At 40.8% G+C, this 26,338-nt stretch overlaps 2 protein-coding genes across 5 annotated transcripts in view; one reads left to right on the forward strand and one right to left on the reverse strand.

Annotated features, from left to right (window-relative positions):
* The first annotated feature begins 1,156 nt into the window (after positions 1-1,156).
* YTHDC1 (YTH domain containing 1) lies at positions 1,157-20,970 on the forward strand. 4 transcript variants are annotated; one of them, XM_010078684.1, is made up of 19 exons: positions 1,186-1,274; positions 2,817-2,951; positions 4,693-4,794; positions 5,397-5,725; positions 5,858-6,212; positions 7,697-7,786; positions 8,294-8,347; positions 8,957-9,051; positions 10,046-10,154; positions 10,255-10,372; positions 11,151-11,235; positions 13,117-13,283; positions 15,826-15,908; positions 17,152-17,188; positions 17,281-17,320; positions 17,425-17,487; positions 19,197-19,331; positions 19,988-20,195; positions 20,579-20,970. In XM_010078684.1, exons 1-19 carry the CDS (start codon positions 1,247-1,249, stop codon positions 20,626-20,628), a joined length of 2,283 nt encoding a protein of 760 aa, XP_010076986.1. In that variant the 5' UTR covers positions 1,186-1,246; the 3' UTR covers positions 20,629-20,970. The 4 variants fall into 4 exon arrangements, with proteins under 4 accessions (XP_010076988.1, XP_010076989.1, XP_010076986.1 ...); XM_010078685.1 differs by lacking the exon at positions 20,579-20,970 and having other exon boundaries at positions 19,988-20,511; XM_010078686.1 differs by lacking the exons at positions 2,817-2,951; positions 20,579-20,970 and having other exon boundaries at positions 1,157-1,274; positions 19,988-20,511.
* A 2,448-nt stretch (positions 20,971-23,418) lies between these two features.
* The window catches only part of LOC104465583 (UDP-glucuronosyltransferase 2A1-like), a 4,068-nt gene continuing 1,148 nt past the window's right edge, over positions 23,419-26,338 (reverse strand). The window contains exons 2-5 of the mRNA XM_010078688.1: positions 25,769-25,900; positions 25,301-25,388; positions 24,374-24,593; positions 23,419-23,723 (exon numbers count right to left, since the gene is read on the reverse strand). Coding sequence (XP_010076990.1) covers positions 23,447-23,723; positions 24,374-24,593; positions 25,301-25,388; positions 25,769-25,900 — 717 coding nt within the window. The 3' untranslated portion in view covers positions 23,419-23,446. The remainder of the gene's footprint in view (positions 23,724-24,373; positions 24,594-25,300; positions 25,389-25,768; positions 25,901-26,338) is intronic.

Genomic DNA, 26,338 nt, shown 5'->3' on the forward strand with positions numbered 1-26,338 from the left:
TTTGAAGACAGATACACAACACTAACTAGGGCTCTAGAGGGCCTTTTGCATGCCAGCCTTCACCACTGGAAAGGAAAAGTGCTTAGTCATTACATTTTTGGTAGGCTAATCAACAGCTGACCAGACATTTTTACTAACCTGTTCACTCTGTGAGCACAGGCAAATACACTGAATGTGATGAGTGAAACATCCTGGAACCACATTGTTCTGGAAGGAGAAGTCAGACGCATTGAGTGCACTAGCTGCACCCATCAAACTACTCTAGGAACAATCTGCAGCCTTAAAACAAGAATTACAGTTTATAGCATTCATCACCTTGCTATGTAACTACTCCAGTTACAAAAAAAAAAAAAAAAAAAGGGAAGTAGAGATCTCAGAACACCAGCAGGCCAGCTAAGAGCATTTAAAATACCGTAGTGGACAAAATGAGCTCTTACTTGATAGTTGCAAGTTACACACAGCCCTAATAAGCTACCAAAGGCCACTTAAGCAGCCAGGCCTCTTCACAAGCTGCCTGGAAGAGTAACAGAAGATGAAATGGCAACAGCTTTCACCTGGATTACAGCAGGAAAGAAACATGCCCTACTCCCAAATTTATTTAAAACACTTTAATTTATAAAACACACTTGTTTTATATTTGAACAGATACATTACAAAATAAGCTGAACACTACCAAGTACAAGAAAGAACAATTTTTTTATTGAGGAAATAAATAAAAGACAAACAAAAAAAAAGCCAGCTACAGGTACACCTGACAGGCAACCACAGCCATTCACTGAGCTGAGGCAAACCTGGGAAACAGCAGCTCCTAACACTAAGGTAGGCTATGGCTGCTTTACCCTACTCGAAGCCCACAGCAAAAGCTTCAACACCTCCACAACCATTGCAGCTGCACAAAAATACCAAGCAACATGGGCTTGACCTCAGCCTCTCTCACATTAAAGAGCAAAAAAAAAAAAAACCTCTTTCCGTCTTTATAGCTCCTTTCCCAACAAAGGAATGAGCCCACCAGGCAGCGACACCAACCAACTAAAATGGCGGTTTCTCCTCACGTCCCCAGCGGGACGATATTTCACGCGCTCCCCTCGCCCCGCCCCCGACGCACTGCGCATGCGCCACCGCCGTTCCTCTCTCTCTCCTGCTCTGGCGCGTAAACAAAGCGGTGCATGCTGGGAAGGGGGAATCGTTACGCGCAGGAAGAGGGAGCCTCCATCTTAGGCGCCGGACGCGTCGCGGCGGCGGTGGGATGGCGGCTGATAGCCGGGAGGAAAAAGGTACCTGAGTGGAGGAGTGGGGGCAATGGCTAGGCCCGGGGGAGGGGGGTTGGCTCGGGCGGGGAAAAAAACGGGGGGGTTCCTCCCCCCGAGCCTTAGCCATCCCCACTCCCCCGGGCCTGCTTGGTTGGGGATGTTGGGCCTGGGAGACGTCTGTGAGGAGAGTGGAGGGGCGGCGCGGCCAGGAGGCCCTTTTTGAGGATGGTTTTGGTTGGTCTTTAGATCTGGCAAGGTGGGGAAACCCTCCCTGTGTGGCGTGGGATGGTGGAGGTGACAGGGGCCTGGCGGCTGTGAGGCTCAGGGCAAGGTGACTGGAGCAGCGGGAGTCGGAGTAAGTTAGTGGGTGGTAAGTTTAGTAGTAGAGGCCGCGAGTTGCTGCTAGTTATCTTTTTTGCAGAAAATATCTGCTTCTCTTTATTTCTGCTTAGATTCCTAGTGGGGTTTTTTGCAGGATTTTCTGCTGAGGGACATAGTTACTTTAGCAGGCAGAAGACAAATTATATTAATATTTGGAATATTATTTTGGTGGGTTTTGCTCGGCTTTGTGCAGTCAGTTATGTTTTCTGGGCACTGGGGGTAAATCAGGTGGAATTAAAGGAATTGAATGTTCCCAGGGTGATGTATATCCGGAACACTTACAACTGCTTGTCACTGTACTGAAGTGATCTGTATGCTGCCTGTGAGGTTATTTGAGTCAATCCTCACGACACAGTGCTTTTAAGAAGTAAAAGTAAACTTTAAGTATAGAAAATTGCTGTTTGGCGGTTAGTGCAGATGACAGCAGCGTTATAAAAAAGGTAGAGGATCGCTGTGGTGTTGTGGGCTGATTTACGTTGTTTTGTATTTCTATGGAATGGCTTTCATGTTCAAGCTTTTTGCAAGATTGATGCCCATAAAATGTCTTTTGCCAGAGTGTTGAAAGTTTGTTGTGCTTAATATTTGTGGTGAAATTAGATCACATGGAAAATTCCCACTAGGTTTTGTTAAAGCTGATAAGTAAAGTTATTTCTGGTGTTTGATTCTTATATTATTGTAGATTGTGTTGAAACAGACATGAGCTGCCACCTGGATGAGCAGTGAAATGGAAGTGTTTGTTATTGTCATCTCTAAATTTCTTCTCATAATTTATCCTTTATGGGCTTGAATGTTTTTCTTGTTGGGGGACTTTTTTAATCACTGACAGTGGTCAAGTCATGAGTAGCAGGCAAGAAATGTTTTTATGTTTTGTATTTAGTTTTCTGTCTTACGAAAGGGCTGATTCTAACTGAATAGCACGGGTGAATGCACATTTGTTTCTAATTGAACTTATTTCTACTGTAAATGCAGTGTTATTTCTATGCCTCTTTTGGAAGGGAAGTGCTGTTTCATGGCTTAAGAGAAGTGGAAATAAATCTCGCATATCCATTTAGTTTTAAAACCCCTGGTCTTATCCCTTCTGTTTGCCAGATCATATTCTTGATTGGACCCTTCCTTGAATAGATCTAACTCTCATGGCCAGCAAAGGAAAAATGGCCTCCCCAGGTTATTTTCCTGCTCTTTCAGGTGAGTTAAATTTGTTCGTGGAAGGATCCAACAGACCACAGAGTCAACAAAAGATGAGTTGCAGGAGAGCCCAGTTGGGATTGTCTGTAATGAAAAGGACTCATTTGGACCTTCCCCCGTCAGCAGTGATGAACTGTAAGAGATCTGTCCTCTACCGTTTTTCTCTTTCTTTTTTTTTTGTACTTTTCCTGATGCTTAACTTGATCTCTCTGAGATAATTTAGCTCATCAGGTTGAACACTGACAGTGACAGTTCAGAGAGTGGAATCGTCTTGTGGGAGTCAGTTGAGCAGTATACCTGATGCAAGTGAGAGTTGGAAACTGTGTGTTCAGGTTGCCCTTTTTGCATCACCAGGCTGCTAAATGAAGCAGAAGAATTATTTTTAAATAATTTGGATACATGCATCTACAGAAAGGGCTGGGGGGGAGGGGGGGAAATCCCTTCCTGCTTCTGTTTAAGGTTCCAACTATAAATGAAGCCCACCTAACCTGGAAAGGATTTATCAGAGAGTATGTGTCAGACTTGGTTATTGAATTGAATTTTTGGTGTCTTCTCATTTATTTCTGAACCAGCTGATATGTGAGTCTCTTAGCACCTCTGAATGCAGTAACTGGTTAAATGTAGTTTACTCAAGTATGCTGTAGCCTCACCAAGAAGGAAACAAAGCTAACGTTCAATTTGTGTCATCTGAGATGGGTGGTAGGTTTAATATTCTAATCCTAGTGCTCCTTTTTCATTAGTCTCCAGTAACAGAATCTTGTGCTCTGAACTTGCCTAGTCTTCTGTGGGGAAGCAGAATGCAAGCCAGGGAATTGCAGTCCGTGTTTAGCAGTTGCACAGCCATGAATTTGACTCAGTAACATTTCTCATCAGGAACAACAAGAATATTTGCTGTGAACATCTACAAACATAAAGGTCTGTTCCCAAGAGAATTACAAAGCAGCTTCCTGTTAGGTTTAAATGCCCTCTAACTGTAAACTGCCAGGGAGAGGCTTGATCCGCCTCTCTCTGCACCACTTCCTTTGCATCAGCTACAGCAATTGTGCAGTTCAGGCACTGCTTCTGCATTCCCCTGCCACAGAAAATGTGGAGAAATGCCAGCAGGAAAGCTGGCACGCATGCTGACTTCAGATTCAGTAGTATATAGTAGGGATACAATTGTAATAGGAACTTTTCTTTCTGGTGTAGATTGTGTCTTTTTTTAATATCGAGCTGTAAAACTTCTCTAGTGGCACTGCTCAGGATTTTGGGATACACAAGTTGCCAAATTGCGGAGGGCTTCATTTGCTGCTTTACTCCAATTTTGTCTGGCACCAGAGCCCTTACCTGCTGCTTTATACCACTGCGCAATGCGTCTTCTACAGATACTGTCAACTAGCTGAATCCTTGGAGTTTGCTCTGATTTCCTTTTCCTGAACACAGAAAGCAGAATCAATGATAGTAATATAAAGTGGAACAAGCTAAGAATTCCAGAGTTTAGGAGAGTGAGATTCCAAATTTAATACCTGAGAGGTCCCTCCTCTTTGCTTATGACACTCGGACTATGTCCTAGTCTCCTTTTTCTCAAATTTTGTACAGGCTTTTTGTTAAGCTTCCATTTGTAGGTCAGCTTCCCTGCAAAGCTTGCATGACACGAGGAGCCAACTTGGACGTTATTCAGAGGCCTAAATGCATCCTGTGACATACTCTTTTATTGTCTTTGCTTGATCCTTTCAACTGAAATTGTGGAAATAAATCAAGAAGACGTTAATTTTTGCCTTGTGGCAGATCTGCAACCTTAAAGGAAATGTTTGTGTTTGTATTGGGTTTGTTCTACTGCAGTTTAAATCTTCAGACTTTTTATATTTGGTTTTAAATTTTGTTTGTTTGTTTTCAGATGGTGAACTGAATGTTCTAGATGACATCTTGACCGATGCTCCTGATCAAGATGATGAGTTGTATAACCCCGACAGCGAGCAAGATAAAAGTGAGAAAAAGGGTAGGTGACTTTGCTAGTGTGTGTCCTACAGGAACGTAATGGTAAAAAACATCTGTCTTAGCAGGGTTCAAGTCTTTGAAGTAGCAGATACTATAACCTTATTCAAAGAGTTCCAGATAACTTTATCTCATGAGCATCTGCTTTTTCCTCTGGCTTTGCGAACAAACATTTAATGAGGTTTCCTTTTGTCTCAAAAGGAATTACCAAGTCTGGCTTGTGGATGTATTTGCTGTGAGAAAATGACTGTACTTCTTGGTTCAGTTAAGTGAAATGGAAATGGAGCAAGGGGATCCCAAAATCTGGTTCCAGCTCAGTTGTTAAATTGGCTGTGGGCCAATCCCATAAGCATTTGATGTAGCATTCCCATATATAAAATTCAGAAAACACCTACCAAAGCCTAAAGGATTACGTGTTCTTTTAAAGTAATACATACGTTTTAAACATCAGCTTTTTTGAGAGGTGTTGTAAAGCTGAAAACTGGAAGATGCTATGTATGACTGCGACAGGGGAATTACCAAAAGCAGAGAAAGTAGGAATCTCTGTACAGTTTTTGGTTTAATATACAAAATAACATTGAACTTGATATCTTTTTTCTGTTTAAGGATCAAAAAGAAAAACTGACAGGATGGAGAATGCTGAAAGCAAGAGACAAAAACCTTCCATGCATTCATCGAGGCAGATGTTGTCAAAGCCTCCTAGTTCATCAGTTAGCAATAACAAGAGAATAGTGAGTACGAAAGGAAAGCCGATATCAGAATACAAGAATGAGGAGTATCAGAGGTCTGACAGAAACAAGCGCCCAGAGAGCGATCGAAAAACACGCATGTCGAGCAGTTCCAGGGAACTTTATAAAGGACAACCAGAAAAAACTTGCGTGAGGAAGAGGGATATTGACAGAAGGGCAAAGTCTTCTACACCAGATGCTTTAGAGGTATTAAATATTCTTGCTGCCTTATAAATGAAACAATTATATGAGACTTTTATAAGGCATGTTCTCTTAGGACTGTGTGTGCATCCTGACAATGTTGTATGACTGCTGATTCACTTTTTCTTTAAACATCAGAGAATCAGGCATGATGTGGATAGAAGACCAAGCAGATCCAGCCATTCCTCTAAAGAAGAGGTGAACTCTGAGGAATATTGTTCAGATCACGAGACTGGCAGTAGCGGCTCCTCTGAACAAGGCAATACAGAGAATGAGGAGGAAGGAATGGAAGAAGAGGAAGATGATGAAGGAGAGGAGGACGAAGAGGTGGAAGAAGATGGGGAGGAGGATGAAGAAGAGTATGAACAGGATGAGAGAGATCAGAAGGAAGGAAATGACTATGACACACGAAGTGAAGCCAGTGATTCTGATTCTGAATCTGCCTCTTTCACAGATGGGTCAGTCAGATCTGGCTCTGGTTCAGATGCATCAGGTAGGTAACGTGTAGCTTGTTAATAGGAAACACCTTGCCTTTGAAAGTTTGGCTACTTGTAAAAATACCACTTACTGACCATGTCAAAGGTAAGCCTTAGTGTAGCACAAGTCAGTAAGATGTTAATTAGGAAATATCATAGGCAAGGAAAAATTGTACTGCAAGGTAGTATTTCCTTGCCCCAGAACTTGTGGATATCAGGATTACCATGGTGAAGATTTATATTGTTCTTGATTGCTTTGACCTTGCTGGTCAATGCTTTGAAACGTTAGAGTTAATATTTTCTTGGGTATCTCATGGCTTAGTTTCCCATACGATTCATTTTAAGCTGGTGTCAAGCTGTTCTGTATTCATCTAGATGGGTGGCTGGGTAGACCGGTATAATGAAAGCACTGTCTCCCCAGGGAAGGGGAGTTGAGCCTTAACTCGTGGCTCACTTCAGCATAGGAGATCTAAACCTAAGTTGAAATTATTGCTATTAGGGCAAACTTGGAAAGAGAGAAATATTTTAAGCAGAAACTAGAGACCAAATGCCTTGCAGTTGTATATTATAACTGGTCCTAACATACAGATAGGAACTGTTAATGACATAAATACTGCATTTCAGGTTCATGCAAACCTGTCTTGAGTGTAGCTGAACTGATTCCCCTTAGTTGTCTTGGTACAAGCAGAAATAAAGGGCTTGGATCAAGGAAGCTCTGAAAAAGGTGATCTCTGTATTATAATTGCTGCACAGTGGAGAAACCGGTAGACTTTTCGTTTTGGCTGGTTTTTTGTGTTTGTGTTGGGGGGGTGTTTCTTTTTTGTTTTGTTGGTGTTTTGTTTTTTTTTTTTTAAGAAAGACACTTGCAATCCTGTTAAGATTCCTCTTGTCTGAGGATTCTTCTTCCTTGTCTGAAGTCTCCATAGGTGATGATCCTGCTTAACATAATGCCCTTTTTTTGGCTCAGCTCTGTCATTTGGAATTAGAGAAGATAAAGGTGTAACCTAATGACAAGTGATGCTGTAATTATTGCTCTAAAAAGCTCCGCAGTATAAAAATTCTTTTGAGAGTGGAAATAATTGCCTGTGTGCCACAGCATTTTATTTTCATACCTCTTGCCATATTGTTGAGCTCAGAGCAAACAAGCCCATATTGCTGTCGCAAGAGTTTGTGCTCTGTCTTGCAAATTTGGCTGGAGGCTGGAGAGAAGAGCTAAACCAGCTGTAGTAAAACACCTAGGAGATTAATTCTGTCTCTAAATTTTGCACAGAATTGCTAGATTAGTGGTGTTTGTCTTCTTTTTGTGAATGAAGAGCTTGAGTAATTAGCACTTGCTTCTTTTGTGCATGATAGTTTTGGGACAGTGACTAGAATTTTCACATGCAGGCCAAATGCTAACTGGACCATTACATATGTTATTTTCCTGTCTGAGTACTTTTTATCTCAATTTTGCCACTAGATGTTTAAAATATTGCCTTTGTTTGTTATGGGTGTTTTTTAGATGAGAAAAAGAAGGAGAGGAAGAGAGCTAGAGGTATCTCTCCGATTGTTTTCGACAGAAGTGGAAGTTCTGCATCAGAGTCATATGCAGGTATTCTTTCCTTTTATTGCTTGTCATCCTGACTTGCATCAAATCTTAATATGTAATCTAAAATAAACGTAACTGGCTGTAGAGATTGATGGGGTATGTGGCTTTGTATAATTTGGTATTGACTTCTGGCATGTTGTGTGTGGATACCTTTGGGGGGAAGTAGGCTTTCTTGTTACTTTAATGCTCTTCTGTTGCTTAAGTGGAATTTTCACTTTTCTTTTTTTTTTTTTTTTTTAACTTGGAAGATGATGATTCAGTGACTAGTTTTCTGAGTAGGAAATTGTTCAAATACTATTTTAAAAAACCAAACTCAAACCAAACAACCCAAAAACAAAACCAAAAAAACCAAAACACTCGTGCGCATTGAATAGTATTTTTTGTGTGTGTGGGTGCGCGCCGGAAAGCGTAATTTGTCATGAATGAAAATTGTATGTGACAACGCTGTAGAAATTGTATATTATTTCTATTAAGGCTCAATCTGAACAAATGTACTTTGGCTAAACACAGGTTCAGAAAAGAAGCATGAGAAATTATCATCTTCCGTTCGTGCTGTCCAAAAAGGTATCATTTAAATTTGAATTTTTAATGCATGCCCCATAGCAAGCCATTGTCTCTGTTCATTAAATTACCTGTAAGTAGTAATGTTCCGATATAAATCAGTTTGAGCACAGAATTGTTCTGAGCTTAACAAGTGAACGTTGAGCTACTTTTGCATGTGTTGAGAGCGAGATGAAAAAAGTTCAGTTGCTCCTTGTGGAGGCAGCAAAGCAAAAACCTAAATGCTTAAATCTGAAAAGAGGAACATTTTACCATCCTCTGTTGGGTGACTCCTGTTGATACACGTTACCCACTGTTTATCCAAAGATTCTTAAGCAAGGAAATAAGTCCTGTATATCGGAACATCACTGAATCGTGCTAATCTTATTTTATGCTTTTCTTACCTGAATATCTTAAGTTTTAGTTTTGATTTGGTTTCCCATGGTGTTTTGTGCTCTACAGCGTAAATTTCAAGTTTCAAGCTGGGTGGTTGATTGCGATAATAAAGTAGGCAGTAACTGGGTGGGTTACAGTGTATTTTGAAGGAAACAAACAACTGTCTATACTCAAAGCAACATTTTTGACAACTGTAAATATTTACAGTTCAGCTTATTTGACACTTTGTTTTTTCAGACCAAACAAGTAAACTTAAATACATTCTCCAAGATGCAAGATTCTTTCTCATCAAGAGTAATAACCATGAAAATGTATCGCTTGCTAAAGCAAAGGTATGTTGAACTTTCTTCAAACTGGTCGCTTTGTTTTCAGACAGATCCCCCTTACTGTGGAAAAGCATATTGATAAATGCCTTCTTTCTCCATCGCTCAGATCTTGGTAGAGGCAAGGATGAAAACTACTGCTCCTTGATTCTTCAAGGCTAGCTACTCTGCTTCCACCGTAACCTAGAAAAGTTTCTAGGCCATCACTCATTTATCCTGATAAGAGTAGGGTTAAAAAGGGGCCTGGAGGTCTGTTTGATAATGTCCCAAGCCAGCCTATGTTGGGAATGCTGTGATGGCGTTTTTCTCCCTTTTATCAGTACCTGTGTTCATATTGCTGTACAGTGATCAGGTTCAGAAGGTCGTTTGGGCGTTGGTCTAATGCTGTAAAAGTAATTTTTTTCAGTTGATGCAGGAATATGAAGCCTTATTGCAGAAATGTCTGCCTGGCAGTGCTGGTGGCTATGTATTTGCATGTGTTATTTGGAACAGCTTGTAGAGAAAATAGCTGATTTACTGTTACACAATATACGCAGAGTAGATGGTTCTATTAATGAAGATTTTCTGAAATAGATTAGCATTAAAACGATTATGTAAATCTTAAAATTCCTGGCCAGGTTTGGCTTTCCCCCTGCTCTGGATCTGATCTGTGCAATAAACACCATTCAGAGTGGTGTTTGCTTTAGCTCTTGGAGTATATCCATTCTGCGCCTATCTGTCCATGGTTGTAATTACAAGTGAAACCTTATAGGTGGTCTAAATGCATCTGCAGTGTTCAAAACAAGATTGAAAAGACAATGCTTTAGAAGTTTTATCATGGGGCAGGCTAAATATATTTTCTGAAAGAACTGAATTTACCAATAGCTTTCTCTTTCCATTCTCTTCTATCCCAGAATACTAGTTTGGTCTTGTTTTTGTCATCTGAAATACATACTTCTGTTAGCTACGTCACTTGAGATTAACTCTTATATTTTGGTGCTGGGGTGGGGTTATTTTGTTTTAGGGAGTATGGTCAACACTTCCAGTGAATGAGAAGAAGCTTAATGCTGCTTTCAGATCAGCAAGAAGTGTTATTTTGATATTTTCTGTAAGAGAGAGTGGCAAATTCCAAGGTAAGGGAAAGTGAGCTGTTACTGAGGTTAGTGAAAGTCCGTTTTATGTGCATTAGCTTTTCTGTTGTGTCTTTGTTACAATTCGTGTGAAATCCTTCAGGATTTGCAAGACTGTCTTCAGAGTCCCATCATGGAGGATCACCTATACACTGGGTGCTGCCTGCAGGAATGAGTGCAAAAATGTTGGGAGGTGTCTTCAAAATTGACTGGATTTGCAGGTAAATAATTGTTCGTTTTTGTTGCCATTTAGTAACAAGGCATTATAATATCATTTCTGTGTGTTACTCGCTTGAGTGCTGACAACATCCTTTTGACAATTTGATTCAACCGGAGATCTGTCCTCCAGCCTCCCCACATCCGTGCCTCCATGCTGCTGAGTTACGGACTCTGGTCTGTACCTGACATGCACTACAGAAGTTTTTTTTTTAAAGGTGGACAATTAATTACTTTAGAGATTTTTTTCAAAACACTTGATTGATGGTTGCACAAGCACTTCTGCTGGCAGAAAGACTGAATAGAGGGAAGGTGATGCTTCAAATTATAGAAAAATCTAGGTTGGAAGGTCCTCTGGAAGTTACTGACTCCAGCCTCCAGCTCAAAGTGAGTCTGGCTTCATAGTTAGGTCAGGTGCTCAGGGATTTATTTCAGTCAGTACTGTGAGCTGCCACTTCACATAGAGACTGATCTGCATATTCAGATGGTGAGATAATAAGCAAGCATGATCTTAATATTGTACAAAGGCAAAAAAAAAAATCTCTTTAATAAGATAGGCTGTCATAGTATGGACTATGCTAGCTAATATTGGAATAAGTCAAAGTGAAATCTTCGATTCTTCTGTTTTTAATACATAATACATGCTAATACATTAATTCGGAGAACTGACAGCGCAGAGGGTAACCAGATAATTCTGTATGTAATGTCCTGCTGCATGCTTTTTTTTTTTTTTTTAACAAAAAATTGAGTCAAAACTATAAATGATGCTACTTGCATATTTAGGCGTGAATTGCCATTCACTAAGTCTGCTCACCTGACCAATCCTTGGAACGAACATAAGCCTGTAAAGATCGGACGCGATGGACAGGTTTGTTAACCTTTCTTTTCTATAATCCACATCTTCTAGTGCTTGCTTTCAGTGTTGTACGTACAGAAGATTTGGAATCGTTTTAGATCAGTTACAGTAGAGCACAGTGACAAAGGCGCTCAGCTTATTTCTAACGTTGTTGAGGAAGAAGGAGACAGAAGACAACACGGTGCCAATTTTATTGTCATCCTTGTGATAAGCAGTGTTTGATGCTTCAAAACTGTGTGATATTTTGGGTTTGAAGTGTAACGTGCCTTGCATTGTGTGGTGTGCAAACTTATACAGCATCAATTTTTAAAGAACAAGTCCTGGTGTTTCCAGCTGTGTTCTGCGTTGCGCTTTTTTTATCTGCTGTATTGCTTAGGGCATAGGTTCTACCATTATAAAATATATGCTGAGTAAATTGTAAGTGGGGTGGCTCTTTGTCTTCTCAGACATACCAGAGTGTAGGTACATTGCTGCTGTCGTCAAGTAACCCAGCCTTGACTAAAATACAGGGTTCTGCTTTCTTAGGGCAGGATGGGAGGTTGCGTAATCCCCGTATGCTCTGGAAGATGTAAACTCTATGCGTTATTTGGCCCATAGGCATGTTCACTTTGTTGGGTAGCAGAAGTAAAATGGCATTTTCTATCTTGTTTTTAATTTAGTGTGACCTTAAAAAAAAAAAAAAATCAGTCAACTTTGTTTCTGTTATATGTTCAAGGAAATATATATTTTTGCATGTTTTGTCCACTTCACTGTAGAGTTGCAGTCCAGATGTGGATTTTTACCTTTTTTTGTAAAATTGCTGTACTGTTAGATACTGGGCTAGCGTTGTCTAACGCTTGCTCTCCCCGCTTTTCAACTTGAGTTCTTTGCTGAAGTGGTTGTCATGTATCCAATTATGTTTTGTGTGACCCTGAATGGATCTCTCGTCTGAGGATGGGTACACTGAGCTTCTTGCATGTATGAGCTCCTTTGGGAAGGTGTTCCCCAGGCCTGCTAGGCACCAGGTTGAAGAAGCACATTTTTGCACCTGGCTCCTTCTAGCTTCATTTGATGGCCCAGAGTTCTTGTACCGGAAGAGGGAGTCAACACGTTGATCTCTGTCCCTTTCTCCTCCAAGCAACTCATGGTGTCAGACACTCCCGTTGTATCTGTCCTGTCCCCTGTGCCTCACGTATTCCTCTTTTATTGTAGGCTGAAGAGACCCAACCAGCTCAGTCATTGCGTGTAGGAATTGTTGCGCTCATCGAGTTATCCTTGGTGCCCTGCTCTAAAGCTTTTCTGTTGCTGTTGTCTCCCTTTTTTTTAAGATGAAGGGGTCCAAGCTGCACCCGGTGTTTAAGGTGTGGGTAGAACATGGACTTCCAGTGTGGTATAATGGTTTTCTCATTCTGTGTTCCTTTCCTAATAATCCTGAACATGCAATTTGCTTGTTTTGACTGCTTGCAAGCATTGAGCCAGGGTTTTTGTGGACCTGTCGTACACTGAAGAACTCACTTTTGGGTGGTAATAGTCAGCTTCATCAGGCCACGGCTTTGTATGTGAAGCTGGGATGGATTTTTTTTCCTACGTGTATTACTTTTCTCTCTGTAATAGGTGATAATTTTGTTTGTGATGAAAAACAGTCCTCTGATTTTCTAGCAAAACAGTGATGTGGCGTGTGTGTCTCATGGGAAGATATGGTTGCCCCAAGTGTTGGACTATTTTGTGAAAGTTCTAAGTAGTCCCTAAAGAGTGAAAGGTAATGTAAGTTAATTTTGCTCTGTCTGGAGTGATACTGAAATCTCTTCAAAATGTCTTTTTTTTTTTTTTTTTTTTTTTTTTTTGTCAGTGTATTTGGGGAGAGTTTCATTTCTTCAATTTGTAAACTGCTACTGAACTTCTAACTAATTCTAGGAAATTGAGCCGGAATGTGGAACCCAACTTTGTCTTCTCTTCCCTCCTGATGAAAGTATTGACTTGTATCAAGTCATTCATAAAATGAGGCACAAGAGAAGAATGCACTCACAACCCCGATCAAGAGGACGCCCATCCCGTCGAGACCCTGTTCGGGATGTGGGAAGGTTAGAAACGTTCTTTGGACTGATAATAGGCACATGTATCAGAATAACGTGATGGAGGAATATGATTCGTCAAAGCTTTCCCTGCGATAAAGAAGAGAGAAAATCCTCAAATCAAGCTGCATGGACAAGTCTGTGGCTTCATTGAGGATTTCACATGGTTGCCCAGTCTGTCATTTTTCAAGAGGAAAATGGGGATCTTTGCTTTTGCAGAAAAAAGCTCTTAAAGTGCTGCCTAGTTTAGACTAGATCATTTATTGAGCTAATGCAACGTGTGATGCTAGCTGTGGGTAAGCTTGGCTTAATTCTGAGCAGGCTAGATGGAGAGAAGGAAATATTTATATGCCAAAAATGTGTTAATATCTTGTAAAAGCCTTTTCTTTCAGGTGTGTCTCTGGATAAGCCTTATCAAATATGGGACTTTTATAAGGATCACTTAGAATTTTGCAGAAGATGCCGCCTCATTTTGAGGATAAAAATATTTAAGTTATTTTGATATTCAAGAGGAGCATTATTGGGACTGTTTCAAATTGTGTCACCGTGATGTGTTAACCCCATTGCCAAATATTCTCTAACATGTAACCACTGAATTCACACATCTTGCTGAGCTTCTGCAAACAGTAGGTTCTTTCCAAAAGGGATCAAGTGGCCCTTGGAGACCCGGCAACAAACCAAAAAGAATGGCTGTTGCTGTGTCTGTATATACGACCCTTCCAGATGCTGGCAGTACCTGTGGACTTAAAGTATTTTTAGAGGATCGACATGGTTATTGATCACTGCTATATGAACTTAACATCATTTTCCAGAGAAAAAAAAGGGGGTATAACTTGTTACAGAATTGGAGAATTCTTTGCAAAGAACTGATCTTAGCTCTTCTGCCAAACAACTTTTCCCCATGTAGCCACTTTGCATACAGACTGATGTATGGTTTGGGCTGAAACCTTTGGTTAAGTTTCCTCTTTGTGGAAACGTCCTGTGGTAGGTACAGATACCCAACAAGAGTCCCCATTTCCTTGAGCTTAAACAAAGGACACTGTAACGAGTAGGTAGGAGGAAACCTGGCAGCGCCCCCTTATTTTTGGCTTTAAAGGACTGAACACCAAGATGGCTTTTGAAGTTAAGCTAAGAGGTTTCCAGTGCAATAAAGTATATACAAGTGAAGGTTTTGCAATGGACTGCAAACTATACATATAACACCACCACACCTTCTCAAGCCTGCCAGGGCCTCCATTTATGTGTGTGGCTTACAGCTTAAAGTCAGTAGTTGGACTACCATATGAACTGGTTCTATCATATTTTATACCGGTCGTAAATGCACTCTCAAAACTACAAGAAAGCGGTATGTTTATTCTTTACACCAGCTTTTATTTTCCTTGATCTAATTTTGCTGTAGGTGCAACTGCTTTGGTTTTTGGGCTTTTTGCTCATAGTAAAGAGTCTGCTTTTGTTTTAAAAGGTTTAGTAAGTGGGTATGGTGGGCTTTAAAGACTGAAGTTGGGAAGGGGGAGGATAAATTACTATAAAAGTAAAAGCTACACAAGCTTGTTACTCAGCCAGCAAGTTGCACAGTAATTAAGCAGTTTAAGAAAGTGTTAATTTTTTGTCTTTGTCATAAGGAATTATATTGGGGGGGGGGTGTGGGAGGGACAGGGGTGGGAACTGGATTTGTAGCTGCTTTTGTGTTTAGAAACACTGTTATGTTAGCATGGGAGTCTCCTGTTACTGTTTGTGTACCTTGACAGAGCAAAGTTAGCAGTTAGTTCATTATTAAACATAACAGCAAGCAGAATGTAACTGTTTCATAAGCAGACTTCCTACCTGAGAGCAAAGTTCTTAAAGTTACTATATTTTCCATAAAAGAGCTGTTTGTGTAGAAAGGAGCCCCAATTATTTTAATTGTTAGGACGCTTAAGTGTTCTTAAACCTCTGTAAGGCACCAATGCATTGCTGGTAAATTGCTTGGAACAGAAATTGTTAGAAATAATATCGTTGGCCTGCCTAGTTAGTGTACAGTGGAAGAAGCAGTTTCACCAAGCATGCAGTGTTTTATTTGTAAATGCTATGGAACTAGACCTTTTATAGAATTCTTCACCCCATAGCTAGCAAATAGGCAATGCCCGTGCCTTCTGACTGTAATGATATATTTTGCTATCTATTTTCACTGTATTTAGTTCTGTAAATTATTTTGTTATCCAGCAGGTTGTTTCAAAATGTAACATGGAAAGTGTAATGTTAAAGCCTAAGCCTGAGTTTGGTTTAGACAAATTTGTCACCTTTGGTTTGGTATGAAGGTACAGTTGGGTGGAGCTCCTTCCTTCACTACCAAAGCCCCTGTATCCAGAAAGTAACAGTGAAGGGAATCGAATTGGACTATTGTTGCTGATTATTGGAGTTCAAATTTAAAGCTGTAGAACATTTTGAAGCAGCTGGAATTCCGAATGATTAAATGGAGATCCTGGGCAGCTCAAGCTATTCCTGTGAGGTATTCTGCTGTGACGAATGCTCCAAGCAACCTTGTTTAATCTCTGATATCTAATTTGTGTAGGCGTCGACCAGAAGATTATGATATTCATAACAGCAGAAAGAAACCAAGGATTGACTATCCCCCTGAGTTTCACCAAAGACCAGGTTAATATCTTACTATGAAGATTTCTGTGCACCAGTTCACAAGTGTTTTCTCTTTTAGTGCATCCTCATAAATTAAAAAGTAAAATATTGTTACAACTGGGATATAAGGACATGACATGTCCCAAGTGCTGCCTGCTGGTTTAACCCACCTCTCAAACAAGTTGGTGACACTGTTTTGCTGGTTTGGGAGAGAGAGCTGAGTTAATCCAGGCTGAGCCCTTTTGAGAGCCTCAGAATTGCGTACGTTGATGTGAGTGATGCTCTCAAGTGCTTTGCTAATATGGGGAGTTGAAATGCCTGAATTGGTTTGACCTACTCATCAGTGTGGTAATGGTCAAATTAAAATGTTTGTCAGAAATATCCAACTGGGAAAGTCAGCAGAGATTGCCTGACTAGCAGCGTGTGTTCAGAGATGACACTCGATTATGTTTTCAGAGATAATTTTTTTTACAAGTTTGAGATGAGGAAGGGAGGGGGAAGTTTCACTGTGTTTTACAAGGGGGTCTAATGATGGGTTTGAGAAAGCGATTTTGTGGTTCACCAGAAAGAAATGTTTGCAGCAGTAATGCAGCAACAACACTGGTAATGTCGCAGATTATTTTTTTTCTTCAGAAAGCAATTGTTAAGATATTGTCACCTGTAATCTACTGAATCTTGCTTCACTGCTATTGGAAATGCATATCCCATTATTTCTGTAGTAGATTTCTAGATCTTTCTTTAAAAACCTGCCTTTATGTCCTCAGCTTGACTACAAAGCCTGTGTTCTTTGATGCAAAAAGAGTGTTATTGCTGCTCCCTGGCTTTCCAAGACTATTGTTTAGAGTACAGAACAAATTTTTTTTTAAAATTATGAAGCTCAGAAGCATTATTTTATTAGCAGCAGAAGTATGCCTGTTGTTTTACACCATTTTATTGAGCCCTTAAACGTTTACTTCCTGGGATGTACCAAAGCTGTAACAGTTCTTCACCCTGTGGGGCTTTTCCAGATGTTTTTTAGATTGCTTTTAATTTTCTGTGTAGCATTGTATCCAGAACCTATTAGGAAAATATACTGTTTTTCTTCTGTACTATCTACAAGAAATTGTAAGTTTTTGAGAGTTATCTTGAAACAGAGGGTAATGGCAGGTAGATACATATTTGTAGCTGGCACAAAATGAAAGGACAGTGTCTAGTTTCTTGTATTTTTTTAAGACTGTCATAATGAGATGGTAAATTGAATTAATACTGCTTGATGTTCGAACAGGGTATATAAAGGATCCCAGATATCCTGAAGTAGACAGGTAAGGTGTGTTCATGCTATTCATTTTATGCCCTGGTAACTTTTCTGTATGGATAAATTGGATTTAGTTCTACAAATTTTTATTCCCAACAGACGATTTTCAGGAGTTCGACGAGATGTATTTTTAAATGGGGTAAGTTGATGCATGCAGACTTTTGGCGAGCTTTTTATATTCAGCTTTCAGCACTTCCAGAGAACACACATCACAAATATTAATATTATTGTCTTTCATTTTAGTCCTACAATGATTACGTGAGGGAATTCCACAACATGGGACCACCACCACCATGGCAAGGAATGGTTTGTGTCTTGTTGAATTAAATTTTTCTGTATAAAATACGGCACTTTTTGTTCCCCTCTGGAGGAGCCTAGAATATCTGATCTGCACTCAACTCTTCCCTTTTCATAAAATGTATCTTTGCTGTAGCTATGTAAAATTTTTAGGGGAAGAATTATTTAAATCAAGTATTTCGTAGTTTACTTAGCTCTCAGCAGTAGTCCAGCATTCTAGAAAGCATTACGGCAGAACTGGCTTTTTTTGAACCTGCAAGAAACCGAAAGCTCTGAAGAAACAGCTGAACTTTCCTTTAGCTCACACAAGAGGGTGTGATGAAACTTTATGTTCTCCTAAATATTCATAGTAATTGGCTTTCTTTCAAACAGCGAATACATCAAAGAGATGGACTTGCTGCAGAGGCTCATGGAACGGGCTGGCGTGCTCTGGTGTTAGGCAGTGGCTTGCTTTTGGCTGTGGCAGTGAAGCATGCAGGAAAGCAGCAGACACGCTGTGATTGCACAGTGTGATCAAAATAAGTCTTGCTGTATTGCAGCCTCCACTGAAAGGCAATTTTTTCCCAGTCGGATGAGCACATGTATGAGTACATGTGTATACAGCTATGTATGTGGAAATTAACTGATGGTTGACTTGTGCTTATATCCAGCTGTGATTTTGCCATCCATTTGTCAGGAGGAACGGTCATTATAACCAGTTATTTTGATTATATTTAGTAATTCTGGCCCTGAGGATCCTGGCTTCGGATGACTGTTAACGAGTCATTTGGCTCTCGCGTATGCTGTGAATGAGCAAAAGGCATCGCCAGATGTAGAGATGCTGCTATAGCCTCTCATCTTTCGCAGCTGAAACACAACTCTGGTTTGTCATAATGAAGGAAGTGAACAGAGTTGTCAGACTGGGAGGAAAATGTTGTTTTCAAACACAGCTAGGCTTCCAGATACTGCCATATTTTCTCCCCCTCTTACCCATTCTGGATGCTGTCCAAGTAGTCATGCTCAAATCCAGCACTTCCACCTGCTTCATTTTTGAACAACAATGCAAGCAGAGATGATTTGGTAATATGGGAAAGAAAGGCCTTGCAGATTGAAAAGATCATAGAACCATAGAATGGTTTGGGTTGGAAGGGACCTTAAAGATCATCTAATTCAAACCCTGGTGGAAGAGAAAAACCAAGAGATGTCTTGTTTATTTAAAAAAAAAAAATCTTATAGTGTTTTGTCAAATAATTTGTCTTGCCAAGTAAGTTTGTTCATTTAAGATAGGAATATATTCATAAGGAATGGCACTGAAAAGACTCGCTTCTGTTAAGAGCTTGCTGGTTTGGATAAAATTCACATCCCATGTGCGTAGATCTTAAGTGTGATTGTTTGGTTTGTGGGGTTTTGTTTATTTGTTTTTTAAGTAGCAGAAGTTTATCTACAGTATCACTCTGAGGCAGATATGGAAAGAAGGCACGTTTGGGGTTTCAGGAGGGTGTTGGACAAACTTCTGCAAAAGCAATGGTAGAGAAGTAGTGAAGCATGCCTGCTTTGTGAAAAATATTCTGCTGTTGAGTTAGGAGGCTGTGATCAGATATATTTAGATGTCATGTTTTCTATCTGAAGGAAAGTAACCTCCACTCTTAATTCCCAGCGCTCAGCCGTGTGTGCATTCCTGTTGTTTTTTTGGTTTTTTTTTTTAAACACTCAACAAACTTCCTGTAACTTTCTTGTAGCCACCATATCCAGCTATGGAGCAGCCACCACACCACCCTTACTATCAGCACCATGCACCTCCACCTCAAGCTCATCCTCCATACTCAGGACATCACCCTGTACCGCATGAAGCAAGATACAGAGACAAACGAGTAGTAAGTGTCCACAAAGGCAGAGGGAGAGACAAGTCTGCAGGCCAGAGTAGGAAGGGGAGGCATTTGGGGTACAGACATAGCCTAACCTGAAATTTGTTGACTTTGAAAATACAGGTCTTAAAAGAGCAGTTTATTTTTCCTTGGAAAGATCAAGTTATTTAGATTGACTAGAGAATTCCAGCATCTTTGAAAAGCCTCTCTCTCACAGGTGATGTAGAAATGCAAAATTCTGAGAATATACTCTTAAACCGAGGCGTTTGCTTACAACATAGCCCACTTTGAATAAGGACACGTCTGTAACATTGCTTGTGCTCATGCACAGCAAATTACATTATCAGCAGAAACGTCTGTGTTTTATAAGTTTTTAAAGGCACATCCAAAACCAGAGCAGATTGTTAAATAATTTCTCTTAGCGGGCTTTGAATGCTCCTTAGCTTTTGGGTCTCTTGCTGGTATCTGGCATTTGAACCCCAGCTTCTGCAGAGTGGAAGCACAGACATGGTGCTTATGGATGCTGGCCTTTTTTTTTGTTTTGTTTTTGTTTTTATAAAAAAATACTGGGCTTTCTCAAGAGTAACAACCAGTCCTGTGGATAAGGGAAGGGAGGATATTTTAATCTGGGAAAGAAAATAAACAGAGCTGTCCTTTCATCACAGCACGACTATGACATGAGAGTAGACGACTTTCTTCGACGCACACAAGCAGTTGTCAGCGGTCGGAGAAGCAGGCCTCGGGAGAGGGACCGAGAACGGGAGCGGGACCGTCCTAGAGATACTAGAAGAGACAGAGAACGTGACAGAGGCCGTGATCGGGAAAGGGAGAGAGAGAGGATTTGTGACCGGGACAGAGAAAGAGGTGAAAGAGGTAGATACCGAAGATAATCTATCTGGACCCAGTACTCACTTGAAACAAAAAAGCTTGTATTTTTTTGTGTGTTTACAAGTAGTACGTTTTATTATCAGCTGTCCTACTTAAAGTTCATTGTGTAGAAGGATTTATAATGCCCCTCTCTATTCCAAGCATGCAGTGAACTATGAACTGGAAAAACTCAAATCAGCCAAAAATAAAATGTGCAAAGCTGATGCTCAACTTGATGCTTCTATTGGAGCAGAATGGGAAACAGCTAAGAATGTAGATACTGGTTAAGTCTCAGTAAGTGTTCATCAACTCAGTGACTTCATTCTCAGTTTTTGAATGGATAACTGCCTTTTTTTTTTTTTTTTTGCTTTGATGTTTTCTTCCTGTAGTTTCACATGGTTCAGTGGGAGAATGCTGCTATCAAGTATGCAAATATTGAAGTATGATTTTTTTTTTTTGACTGTATGGCAGTGTTGTAGCAGCTTTTTTTTTTTCTCTTCCCCACCCCATTTTTTAGCCCTGTCTGTAAAGTCAAGTGTTTTTTCAGTCTTCAGTAATGAAAGCAATATTAAGAAGACACTATTGATACCTAATTTTTAACCTTTTTTAAAAATCCTGCCGTGTTCAGTAACATTTTGGTCAATTCTCTTGTCTAGTCTCCTTCCAAAATGTACACGTTGCTTGGAATGTTCACAACCTGCGTATGTGGAACCAGAAAATATTGCTGTATTCTACATTGCTACCAGTTTTTTTTATAAAAATAAATTGGTAACTATTGAAACTATTAAACTCCAGATCGGATTTCTTAGTATGCTAAGCTTGCCAGCTTTGATAGATTCTAGCAGTTCTAGGGAAGTATTTGTTTTCAAAAATAGTTTAAGGGGTCTTGTGATAGATGAAATTGATTGAAGCTTGAATTTAGGAAGAGGTCAGCTGAAATAAAAGGTAATTGCTTTTCTGTTTCCACAGTGAAGTAGCTAACTCAGCTCCTGCAGGTAATGTTCAACTTAATCAAATGATCTTCCAGGTATTGACACTGTCCTCAGCCATAATCATACCTGTCTCCCAGGAGCACATTAGTCATGCAAGGTCCAGACTCTCTAGGTCTTCTTCAGAACCTTTCTTCACTATCTTCTCACATAGTAAAGCCAGGTTGTAGCACATGCTTGAAAGACCTCCAACTCAAAAGTGTGGAGTGCTGTCATTGTTTTTATAAACAGCAATATGGGATTGGCCACAGTGTGGCAGTTGTGGAATCAAGTGGGTTTTAAATCTGACAAGAATTTGAGCTGTGTATTTTAGTCTGTGCATCTGTAGATGACATTTACTTGTGCAAAGCAAAAAGTTTGACCTCCTCTGTGCAAGTACATGAGGATTTTTTTAAACACTCCAAGAAGCTGAACTATGTTTGAGTTCCTCAAAACCACTTAATATGCACTGAGAGTTATGCATATTATCAGTAGGTTTATCAGTCTATCGTTATTCCTGTGTCTAATGGGAGAAACGCATCATGGATTGCTGTCATTCTGTGATGTCTTTGTCTGCTTTATATACAGATTCTGGAAAGAAGAGGGGGCTTCGGTTGGTTTTCTTTTTTACTTCTTAAATTCAGTACCAGATAAGAAATTTCTCCAAGTAGGCAATAGAAAAGCAGCACCTCCTTAAAGTGACTGCAGAGGACTTCCTCTGTCCAGCTTTTCCCTGCTCTCGTATTTCCATGTCCTATGTTAGCCCTGTCTGACCAGTGCCTATGGAGTATGTTAGGAGCTTCCCTTGCCTCCTCAGCAAATCTTGCAGAAGCTGCATCGCAGGGGCTGGTAGTGGTGAAGCATGGTAGAGCTGAGCACCCAGCTCTGCAAACAACTGAAGGAAAACTTTTCAGATCAGAGGCCTGAATGTCATTCTGTTCTACTCTGTCTTTACAATGTGTATTTCTGCATATCATCCCATGCTGACTGTAGGAGCAGCATACCCAAAGAGACTGCATACTAAGTTACCATGAGAAGCACTAGTAAGAGCTGTCTTGTTCTAACCCCTCTTTAGTTTGGGAGCAGTTCCATTAAGTTGAAGCTATTGACAATGCCAATAAAAAAGTTAATGTAGTATAGTGAATTTTATTATAGAAACAAGTATAACATGTTTTCTCAGCCTGTTCTGCAGCGTCCAGAATACAGCAAACATCAGTTAAAACTGGAGCAGGTTCATTCTTGAGTAAGCTTGCACGATAGTGGAATAACCTTACCTAGACAGGAGGGCTAAGCTAGCCTCATTGTAGTAGGCTTTCGTCAGTAAGCACACCTTGAACAACTTCAGGAGTGTTGCATTTACTGCCACTCTTTTCTGAACCAACAGCAGCATTATTTTCCCTCCAAAATTTCAGGCAAGGTAAGGAACTATTGCACTATTCCCACGTGTGGTGTTACTTCTTGGCAAGGTCCATCTTTAGAGGTTTTCCTGCATTTATCAGCATGGCTCAGAGGTGTTTGCAGGTTAAGATGGACAAGCTGCTACTGACCAGAGGTTTGCACACCTGTGTAGTGTTGCAGATAGAATGACAGCCTGTGCAGCAGGACTATGAGCATATGCTGATTAGAAAAGAGAACTAGTTCTCAGAAAACTAATTTCTCTGCTGTTTTTAAGTACTTGGTTCTCCCTTCACCCCCCAAGTAGTCAGTGCATTTGCTAAAATGTGATGATACAAAACTTCACCAGCCACTTGCAGGTCCAAATTTTGCATAATGTTGGCCCTTCAGAGGGGTGCTTTTTAGCAGCCAGGGATCTTAGATTCACTGTCAAACCTGGAAAGAGCTTTTCTGAGAGTAGAGGCATTTTGGTTGTGAATCATCAAGCCTGGGTGATATTATAGGAGAGGACAGAGTTCAGGTAAGGAGATTAGTCACAGGTTCAGGGAGCCACAGTACAACATGTGGGAAGGCTAAATATATAAAGTACACCAAAATAAATCTGAAAAGCTGGAGCAGGAATTACCACTCTAGGAACCCTGTGTGATCAGCTAACAGGGGCCCAGGGAATAACACAGTTATAATTAATTCTTAATTAGGTCAGAAGGAATTTGCTGGCTAAGCAAGTAGCTCTGCCCCACAACAGCTTTTTAGCATGACCCAGTTCAGTGGGGTGCTTCATGATATGCCCAGCTTAAAGCATATCCCAATAATTTTATTCACCAAGGAATGTGCATAAATGCCTTGCTGAATCAACCTAGGAAGAAAAAAAAAGTGTTGATGGGATCAGGATGTCTAGTCTGTCTTCCTCTTCGCAATCCTGCCACATCTCCTACAGCAAAATACGCAGCACTTGACAAGAATGAAGACAACAATGGCCGCACAGGTGAGCAAGAATGCCAGAATGTCCAGGCAGTGGTACTGGTACCAGGTGAGATGGTGAGCGGCTGGTCTCAAGTGCTTTGCTCCTTTGTGGCGCATGACAAATTCAACCCAGAAGACAGCTCTGTCCAGAGGCTTAAGTGGCTGGTCGTGGTGTATCTTGGATAACCTTAGAGCATTTTCCTTATAGCTGGGGAAAACAGGAGAAACCAAGATTTGTCACTGATTCCTGAAACAACCCATTCAGCAGCTGGCAGTCCTCTTGAGGAACGTAAACAGCCCTGCTTTTACTTTCATCAATGCTATTTAACTGTTTGAAACTGGCTGGATTTACTTCTATCTGCATAAAGTTGGGTTATGGACAGTAATAGAGAAAGCTAATCTTTTGCAAATAAAAGTTTTTCCAAATTATTGCAGATAGTCCTTTAAAAAAAAGGATCATGGAAACATTTGTGGCATTTTCTGTTCCAATATAGTATAGCTACTATAACCTGAAGATGTTGGTAACTCAGAGGTAAAGAGAAAGAATTATTGTGGCTCCAGACAGAGGAGACATAATACAACTGGTATTGTCACCCAAAGCCTGCAGAGAATTTATACAGGCAGAGAACAAAGACAAGAGAGAGCGCAGAAAACCAGTAGCTGCTCTGGGCTTTCAAAGAACTCATCTCTCCTTTCTGAGAGATGCTGATTCTCAAGAATGAAAGATGGTTTTCATCTGAAACCCAAACTCCAGTTGCTCAATGTTTTTTGTTCCCAGAAGAGCAAGCAGAATTTCTCACATCAACAGCCTAAGATTTTAATAACCTCATCCTCCTGTAAGGCAGCAACAAAACTCACGTGGAATTGTTAATGATTGTCTTCAGTGCATCGACTAGGTCCTGCATCGTCATTGTGCTGAAGTCCAGCTCAACTGCAGCTCCCTTTGCCCTCATGTGAGCAATGTTGTCGTGCTGGTCGGCAAACATGGGAATCCCAACCATCGGGATCCCATGGTAGATAGCTTCGTAGATCCCGTTGGTCCCACCGTGAGTAATGAAGGCCTTTGCCAAGGGATGGCCTGGAACAGGGAAGGAGAGACGCGTGTAACAGCAGACTGCATTCACTGGGACGCGAGCACTGCTAGAGAAGGGAACAGCCCTGACCTCTGGATCAGCATCACAGCTTGCACACTAAGCTTCCACACGTGCTACTTGAATGCAGTATGTGGATCGGCATGTGTCTCCAGACCACCCTGGAGTTACTTTGTCAGCCCGGCCACTGTTGTGCGGTTACAGTTTTCACATGGTCTGAGGTTCACCACAGCCCCCTGCTTGCAGCCTTGCTTCAGTCAAGATGATCCCAGGAGATGAACTGCAGAGGCCAAATCCAGCTCCACAGTACGTCTACTTTGATATTTACCCCTGCCTACAGGTAGTGCTTAGCCCTTCCAGACAATTGCCACCAGGCTCGCTAAGATGAGCTTTTGCATTAGAAATCCTTCTTTAGAGCCAAGCTCGAGTTGCTGCCTTGAGCCACTGCTCCCTGCTCTCTTCACAGCCTGGCTGTCTCTTCCATGCTTCTTGTACAGCCACGCACCTTGAAGTCTGAAGCAGACTAGGAAATTAAGGCTCCAAGAGCAAACCTCCGCTGCTTAAGCTGCAAAACTAATTGTAGCCACAAGCATTATGTGATTCTTTTCCCTGAATAAGCTGTTTTAGTGTAAAAACAAAGGGGGAAGCCGTTTTTTCCAAGGGTGCAATGCATCCCAGATAGAATCAGTCTCACCAAGCAGGTCATTTTGGGGTATCCAGTCATAAATCCTGGTGTTGGAGCCCAGGGTTTGTGGTTTTTTTCCTTTGTACCGCCAGAGAACCTTGAACAAAAGAACATTAAGATAAACATAGTGCATGCAACATGCTCTTCTGTGTTATTAGATGTAATGTAGGGCTTATCTCAAACCCTCATACCTTTTCCCAGTTATTCAAATAGCTTTGACTCCAGGTCAGGTCTGTGATTAGTTATTATGTGCTTATTAGAAAAATCTCAGAGTGATTTTTATATTTTGGCCTGTGGACACGCCTCCACATCTTTTGGTTCAGAGAAGGGGAAACACCATAACTCCCCATGAGTAATTCAGCAGTCTGCCTCTCTGCAGGTAAAAACCAGGCCAGTCTGAACGTAAAAGGCTTGCTGAAGACAACAGGGGTGACAAAAAAACAAGGCAAGTTGTTTCAGACTTGAAAGGAAATTCACCTTTTGTGGAAGCTGGCTGAGGGCGCCAGCAATCAGATTGCTTTTTTCATCAGTTAGGTTGTAGACCATCGATCCAAGAGAGAATACCACAATGCCATGTTCTCCTGAGCTCTGAACAAATTCTTCCATTTCCTAGGAGAGGCAGAAAACATAGTAATTATGCACTGCAGATTACAGAGACTTCTGTGAGCAGAGAGCACAACCCTTTTAGCTTCTTGAGGAGATGCTGGCGGTGCAGGAGCACCTCTGCTGACAGAAGGGCATAAAATCCCAAACTGAATCCGTAAACACAAGAGAAATGCTACCAGCCTAGCCCACAGTGTTTTTGTCCTACAGCTGCAGGGCAGAGATAGAAAGAGATAGTTTAGCCAAGAAGGGTGATTCACTCATTAATTTTTGCAGGAGCACCTCTGCTGACAGAAGGGCATTGCCAAGACAGACCTGGCCCTGTGCAAAACAGTTTCTCCCCAAGAAAGAGCAGGACAAGCTGAGATAGGTGACAGCAGCTTTGTCTTTTTGAAAGCAAGTTAAAACAGCTTCAGGACATATTTCTTTCAGAACCCAGGCAGC

This window comes from Pterocles gutturalis, unplaced genomic scaffold (assembly GCF_000699245.1).
Source record: "Pterocles gutturalis isolate BGI_N339 unplaced genomic scaffold, ASM69924v1 scaffold12478, whole genome shotgun sequence".
NCBI lineage: Eukaryota > Metazoa > Chordata > Aves > Pterocliformes > Pteroclidae > Pterocles > Pterocles gutturalis.

Bases quoted from the DNA above. Each gene is read 5' to 3' on its own strand.
- YTHDC1 (XM_010078684.1), top strand. From the start codon at position 1,247: ATGGCGGCTGATAGCCGGGAGGAAAAAG. The intron at 4,795-5,396 runs GTAGGTGACTTT...TTTCTGTTTAAG, and splicing joins AGATAAAAGTGAGAAAAAGG to GATCAAAAAGAAAAACTGAC. The intron at 17,488-19,196 runs GTTTGTGTCTTG...ACTTTCTTGTAG, and splicing joins CACCACCATGGCAAGGAATG to CCACCATATCCAGCTATGGA.